Raw genomic sequence first — 8,013 nt, forward strand, 5'->3', positions numbered from 1 at the left:
CAGAATTACAGACACTGTACACAAGATCTTGAAATACATATACTTACCAGCTTCTACAATAGCCGGCTTATTACTAGAGCAGACAGACAACACCTTCAGTACTCGGCTTGTGGTCCACAGTAGTTTCTCATAAGTGTAGGTTCTCATTATATTTACTAAAGCTTGGGGTCCACCACTAGCCAGAATGATCAGCTAGAAAGATGTATACATATTGTTAGTCATGGAATCTTGGTCAAATGCGTGAGAAAAGCCATATTATTAACTTATTACACCAGAATATAAGCCAGCGTGCCTTCAGACTAAAATGTATTCCTAGACCCTAGAGGTCTAGGAATACTAGGGCTTTATCTAACCTCTCCTGCTATGGCATTGCACTAAAATTCAGGAATCCCAGTTCTCCCAAGACAACATCAACTTTGGTCTGATTTCCTTCTTCCTATGCTGTTTATAGCAAAAGCAAAAACAAAACAAAACAAAACCATGTTGGTATGCACTAGTGATGAAAGTTGTATCAAAACTGATTCGTTGATAATTTAAACCAGAATGGATATCTGAAATTCATCTTTGACATTCTAATTTTCTTTATCATATCCACTTTTAAGAGATACTGTAAAATAATCATTCATTCTGGTTCTTTACTTTCCTGTATATTTCTACCTCCAGACCCTATCCCTAATGTTCTACAAACAAATCCCATCACCTTATGCCTCTGCTGAAGATTATGGTTCCCACTTTACTTTTAATAATTCCTACAAAGCACTGCAAGATCTATGTCAATAGTAGCCTTACTTCAAACGGTTATTCCTTTTTACTCTCTATTTTTGTTATACTGGGGATTGAGCCCAAGGGCACTTTACCACAGTTACATTCTCAGACTTTAATTTTTAGACAGGGTCTCATTAAGGCTGGCCTCAAACTTGTGATCCTCCTGCTTCAAACTCCCATGTCACTGGGAGTATAGGTATGCCAGTATGCCCAGTTATGTACTTTTTAAATTCCAGAATCTACATGCTCCTCCCTCCTTAGGAGTTTGGAAGATGCCATTTCATCACCTAACCTTCACCTAGTCAATACCTTGTCATCTTTTAAAGCTGAATTCAACTATCACTTCCTCCCAGGTCTCCTAAGGTTTATTTCATTTCTTATGTGCTCTCATAGCTCCTCTTCTTCTTAACACATGAATTAGTAATTAGTTCATTATTTCAATGCCTCTCTCCTACCCATGATTGAAAACTAAAAAAGAAGCTTGCCTGCTATACCTCTAGTACTTAGCATAGTGCTTTACACATATTCAAAATATTTAAAGAAATAGAGATGCCCAATTTGTCTAGGATCCATACAAAGGGTGAAGAATACTATGAATTTTCAAGGATCTGTGTTATATCACACTGAAGGTCTCCTATGCACCATGAAAACCACAAAACAATTTTTTTTACCTTGCTTTCTTGATTACCATAAGCTAAAATCTGAAGGCAGTCTGTTGTAATAGCCAAGAATTTAACATTTGTTTTGTTGAGCAAAGCAACCATTTTCTGTAGTCCACCAGCTAAACGCACTGCCATTTTAGCTCCTTCTTGATGTAATAAAAGGTTGTGGAGAGTTGTAATGGCATAAAACAATACAGAATCCACTGGTGAACTGGGAAGGAGAAAAAAGCTTCATCAGAAATGTTGTGATTGCATTCTCTTTGTGTCTTAGTTTCAAGTACTCTGACATATTTTCTTACCCAAGCATTTTCACCAGGGCAGGAATGCCTCCAGACTTAAAGATGGCCAACAAGCCCTCACGGTGATGGGAAAGGTTGTGTAACGTCCCAGCAGTACAACGAGCTGTTTCCACATCATTTGTATTTTGCATGGTACGCACAATGGCAGATACCATCTGAGGAGAACGCATGATGGCGTGTCTGGAAGCTTCCTTTTTAGAAAGCTGATGGACCATAACTGCTGCCTTATTAACCACCACCTTTAACACAGGAATTAAGAGACATCATTAGTTTTCAAATACTGATTCTGAAGAACTATTGTGAAACTATTCCCTTGAGAATTTTCATTAAGGCAGATTGAAAAGCTAGCTATGTGATTGATTGATTACCTGGTCCTCATCATTTAACAGTTTTGTCAATTCTGGGATTGCACGTGTGGCGAGTTCTGCATCATCTTGATAGTTAATCAAGTTTACAACTGCATGTTTCAGCATCTGTGACGGTTCAGCCAAACGTTGGACATTAGTGGGATGAGCAGCATCAAACTGTGTAGATGGTATCTGCATACCCTCATCTAACGTCTCGGGAAACATGGCAGCTCGTACTCTCTGAGCTCGAGTCATTGCATACTGTCCATCAATATCTGGGAAAGGTAAATTCAACACTTACTATCCAAAGTTCAGACTTCACCAGAATTACTCTCTTTCACCATACCATTCATTTTATCGAAGCTATCACATCCTAATTTTCCAAGAAAACTTTCATTCTAAACACTGCATTCTTTCAGTAAGACATTAATATTTACCAGCTACTTGCTCTTGAGTGAAGGACTGAGAAAATCCTTGTTCCCACTCATATAGGACTTGGGAGGTGTCCACATCCTCTTCCTCAGGATTGCCTTTACCACTCAGAGAAGGAGCTGTGGTAGTGGCACCAGAATGGATTCCAGAGTCCAGGTAAGATTGTTGTTGCCAGTGACTAACAGCTGCTTTTCTGTCTGGCTCCATGGCCATGTCCAACTCCATCAAATCAGCTGTAATAATGAAACCATATTAGTACACTGAAAATATTACCTTAATTTGAAAAAAAAAATCTGTGATATGACCTTTTAATTACTTTTAGAAATAAAGTTAAATCTGTAAGGCAGCCAAGGAAAGCAGAATGATAGGATTAGCTCAGCGATGAAATTATCTATGCCCTTAGGGGACCACCTAACAGTTACTCACTGAATCAGTGGAAGAATGGTACTGCATCCAGACTCCAGAAGCAGTCATCCAGACTAGATTCCTGCTGGTGGCTTGTTTGTTATTTCACCAAGCCATTAGAAGTGAGCAGAAAATGGAGCAAAAGGTAGCCTGACAAGTAAGCAGGGAGAGAGGAAAGCAGGGGGATCTGAGCCAGACTGGGTTAATGGCAATGAAGCAGAGCCCCAATTCAGTAACTAAAGCTTTATGACACAAACCTTGAGTAGCCATTGTCCACGCAGGATTTTCAAAGCAGCTGTACACTATACTTCAAATACCCTGAAAAAAGTTAATTAAAAGTCATTAGGATTTAAACATAGTTTGATTTTAATACTCAGAAGTCACTGAGATATCTACCTGATAAGTGTCAAGGACTATGCCCACCTGCACAACACGCACGCAACACACAAAAAGAAACTAAACGTCTATGTAATTTAGTAAAACAGAAACCCCCAAAATCTCCTCCAAACACACCAACCAGAGCTCCATTATTGATGAACTTTTTAATTAAAGCTCTTCCTTAACTGCCACCTCTTTTTAGTAGAAAAATAAATTATGGCTATTCAAGATATTGATGAGAAAGCTTAGTAGTTCTAATAATGAAAGTCAAGGGGTAGGGGAAACTACTAAAAATAAAAAAATAAATAAATAAACTTCTGTGGTAAAGATCTCTTCTATTTTAACATTTCACACACAACAACAACAAAACAGAGATCCCCTCTGGACAGAGGAGGCGGCCCGGCCCAACAGGTTTTAAAAACACGTTATTTGTTTTCTTCTCTGATACATTACAATGTCACCTAAAAGAACTTCATAAAACAGATTTTGGTGAGTGGATCAAAACAGCGATTTTTAGGTTTTTTTTTTTTTTCCACTAAGTAAAATGACTTTGCAACACAAAATCAGGTTTACTAGTAAAATTTTTCTAAATTCAAATCTTCAGCAATGATTTGTTATAAATACAAATTCTGCCAACTCGGATACTACTGTAATCAGTATCAAAAATAATTGCTGCATATATATAAAACTTCTAGAATTTAAATGATGTCTGAATTTTAGCTTTACTACACAATATTGATGTAAAATACTGAATCACACAGGAACTCATTTTCAAATGAGAACAGTTACAGAATGGACTCTAGTGACAGAATATCCTTAATTATAAAGTAAGCACTAGAAATTAATATATTGAATATTTACAAATTAACGTATTGGGTGTGTAAAGATATGGAATAAGACATTTTTTAAGCCAATTTACTAATGGATTATATGTTTAATATTGTGATTCAGCAGAACTGAAGGGGATTATAGAAACCTTTTTCTTTTTTTTTTTTTCTTTTGAGATTGTGGATTGAACCTAGGGCCACTTTCCCCAACCCTTTATTTTGAGACATGGTCTCACCAAGTTGCTAAGGCTGGCCTCAAACTTGCAATCTTCCACCTCTGCTTCCTGAGTTGCTGGGATTACAGGTGTGTGACACCATGCCTGGTAGAAACCTTAATTTTTTAAATGAATGTTTTAGGTTGCAGTATATATTGTGCAGACCACACTTTGAGAAATACCGTGCTGGGCACTCAAATTCTCTATACATGGATGCTGTGTTTTAGCTTATATTTTTGCTTATATTTATGACTGGCTACTTTATCACTCTCCACCCCACCTGGAAAATACGTTCCTCATTCCAGCTCCCAGTATATTTTTGGGAAAGGATATTAAAAACATTCTATACTGAGCTTCTCCTTTGGTCAATGCCAACAAACTCAGAAACCAACTAGCAGTCATGTCTACAGGTTATGTGCTTCCATACATCAGGCTTCACTGAAATATAGGATTTGATCTTCACTGTTGATGCAAGTCAAAATATTTTAGTCATGGTTACTAGATAAACTTTGTGGGCTGACGTGATAACTTGAATATGATTTATATGATTTTACAGAAAAAAAAGTAAGTTTGTGTTTCAAACTTACAAAATCCGTTAGTAGGCTGGGGACTTCTCAACACCCTAGAATTGTTCTCACTCTTCATTGCAACCCTGAGATGAGGGTGGGGTAATGTCCATTAGCAAGTATTAGTAAAAATCAGAAGTAAAAATGGGGAACTACAGAGTTACAGCATAGGTCCCCTCACTCCTACAATGTTCTGCACACAGATCCAAATAAACCAAAAATCCGAACATTATTCACCAAAGAAACTGAAGGGACCATCCAGGGAGTCTTGCCCTAAAGGAAAAACCTTCCTCATTCTTCCTCTAACCAGAGCTTCCAGGCCAAGGCCTGGCTCTCCTCCACCACACCCTGCCAATTATTAAAGGGGCCAGGCCCAGAGCTTACAAGAAGCCAAGTCTTACTAATCACTTCAGAACAACCTTTAACATCATAGTAAAAAGCTCAAGAAAAGCCAACAAAAAAAAACTCAACTCTGCAGAAACAGACAAAACGTAAAAATTTGGGGGTAAAGAAATATTTTAACTTTGCACACACATACATTAGAGAGAATAAATAAACTATCTAATAGAACTTTATTTATGCTTCCAGAGCATAAAGGAGAAAGACAAAGACTATCAATGCAGGAGATCAAAACTCCAACTAACAGACATTTCAAAAAGATTTATAAGAAACAAAAGTGGGAAGATCTACGTACCAACTAAGATGGGCAGGCAGGTGCTTAAAAATCATGAAATACTAAATGCTCTTAAATGCAGATGATCACTAACTCCATCAGAATGCTTTGTGTTTAAAAGCTGTATTACCACCAACTTACTATTTTCCCAAGTTATGTTTTGACAAAGAAAGAAGGTGCTGGTGGACACATGCGTCCTTTACTTTGGTCTTCTCTGCTATGTAAGTATATACTCTTTCCAATTAAATGTTTTATAAAGAATACCTCAAAATTCATCTTGCTATTTGATTTATATTCTATAAATTCTCCTGTCGGAGTCACATGAGAATTCTAATACAACAAACTTGGAATTCACCTTAAACTTATCTTTCCAGTTATCACCAGGACAACATCACCTTAATTATTAAGTTTTTTAAAAAGGTACAGTACTACTAACTGGGAGTTACTTTACCATTTAAAATTAACGCAGGTGTTATAAAAATGACAGCTTTATACTGGCAGTTCATACTAACAATTCACCTTTCCCATAATCTGTACTAGAACAAAGGCAATCATTTTTTTCTCTATTAAAATCTTCTCTATTTCAGGAGTTATCAGAAACTTTTGATGTATCTCCAGGGATTAAAAAAGTTATAAGTATAATTTAATTTGTACATCTAAAAGCACATGCATGTGCATTTTTACCAACTGTCCCTGACGATGCTTTGCCATTGCAAAAATTAATGCATTTTCCCAAAATCTTCCTGTTTTAAAAACTTTTCACTGAACAATAAGTTTTTAAGTCACATTTCACTCTAGGTTTCTTTCTGTTTTTGCTCTTTGGCTATGTATGTGTCTTGGGAGTCGTCTTCCTGGAATGGCAGTAAGGAACAAATACCAAAAGACCTTTGCTTCTCCAAAATACCTAAAGTTTATGTGCCTTTGGTATTGTCTTAGTGCACAAGTGGCTATTAGAAATATAAAATGTCTTTGTGGCAGGGAAAATAAAGATGCTCCCCCAAATGATCTCTTCCTTCTTCCCAATAACTGTTTTCCCTACCCCAGCATAAAATAATATATGCTCAGTCTAAAAGGTTTCCTGGTCATTTCCATAACTTGGTAAGACCAGCACACAGTTAATGATGGCATTTTAGTTATAGTGATATTACATTCAACAAAGTAACTGTAGAACATGTATCTATACATATATACATATAATATAGATACAGCATGTATCTATATTATAATTTAAGCTTTCCTCCCACTCTTGGATGTTTAATTTGTCCATCCCTCATTTCTTCATTTCTTCCATTACCAGAAATTCTACAAGTAGTACTACTGGGTTTAAGGGTAAGAACATTTAAGTCCCTTGACACATAGCTCCAAAATATTGAAATAAGTATTTAAATAAGTACTGACAGAGCATAAGTTAATATAATTTTCACAGAAGGCATCATTCAAGTGACCAACCTACCCAAAGTCTTGTCAACTTTTGAAAGTTGTCTGAAATTATAGTTATGTCCGCCTATCTAACATATTTATCACATCAACACCATCCACCCTAAAAAATGTTTTTAACTTTTATGCAGATTAAGTGCTTAAACTTTTTTTTTTTTTTAACTTTCTGGCTACATGTATTTTTTTAGCATGATAAATGTTTAATGTAACCCTTTATTATTTTTATGGAGTATGTGTACATATTATATAAAAATAATTCCCTTTATTTTTTATTTTTGGGGGGTACAGGAGATTGAACTCAGAGCACTCGACCAATGAGCCATATCCCCAGCCTTATTTTCTATTTTATTTAGAGACAGGGCCTCACTGAGTTGCTTAGTGCCTCGCTTTTGCTAAGGCTGGCTTTGAACTTGTGATCCTCCTGTCTCAGCCTCCAAAGCCGCTGGGATTACAGGCATGCTCCACCACGCCCAGCAAAATAAGCCCCTTTATAAACACATGCAGTCAATTCTGTCTCAGAATATAACTTTACTATTTAAAATAGTTGGATCAAGATAATATCCTTTACATTTATTAATTTATTGTTAATTTCATCAATGAGTAACTTCACACAGAATCTGGATTTATAACAATTTTATAATAGTACTAGTCCTCTGGGAGGGGGGGGTTAAAATAATCTTTTGCTCCACCTCGAAAAACCAATTAATACAAAAAGCAGACATTGTTTTTCTCCAGTATACTGCTGCTTGTTAACAAAAGCAAACAAAAAGATTGATATTTTAGAACAAAGCTATTCAAAGTACTTTACACATACAGGCTTGATCTATATAGGCACATTTTCATAATTTCCAAGATATAATTTTATGCGAATTATATTTAAAAGCCCCAAAATAATGCCTTATACTTTTATGTAGTAAAAAATACAAAGAATGTGCCATAGCCATTTCATACTAAGGGGAGAAGCAATGGAAATGGGATAGGAAAGGGTATCAAAGATGGTTTTAACT

General features: G+C 36.2%; 1 protein-coding gene across 4 annotated transcripts in view; it reads right to left on the reverse strand.

The window, feature by feature from the left end:
- Ctnnb1 (catenin beta 1) overlaps positions 1-3,323 on the reverse strand; it is a 61,995-nt gene extending 58,672 nt beyond the window's left edge. For all 4 annotated transcript variants that reach the window (XM_048795328.1, XM_015489449.2, XM_015489448.2 and 1 more), the window contains exons 1-6: positions 3,168-3,323; positions 2,511-2,738; positions 2,095-2,348; positions 1,727-1,965; positions 1,437-1,638; positions 48-192 (exon numbers count right to left, since the gene is read on the reverse strand). In XM_048795328.1, coding sequence (XP_048651285.1) covers positions 48-192; positions 1,437-1,638; positions 1,727-1,965; positions 2,095-2,348; positions 2,511-2,738; positions 3,168-3,180 — 1,081 coding nt within the window. In that variant the 5' untranslated portion in view covers positions 3,181-3,323. The remainder of the gene's footprint in view (positions 1-47; positions 193-1,436; positions 1,639-1,726; positions 1,966-2,094; positions 2,349-2,510; positions 2,739-3,167) is intronic.
- Between the last annotated feature and the right edge of the window lie 4,690 nt (positions 3,324-8,013).

This window comes from Marmota marmota, unplaced genomic scaffold (genome assembly GCF_001458135.2).
Source record: "Marmota marmota marmota unplaced genomic scaffold, marMar, whole genome shotgun sequence".
Taxonomy (NCBI): domain Eukaryota; kingdom Metazoa; phylum Chordata; class Mammalia; order Rodentia; family Sciuridae; genus Marmota; species Marmota marmota.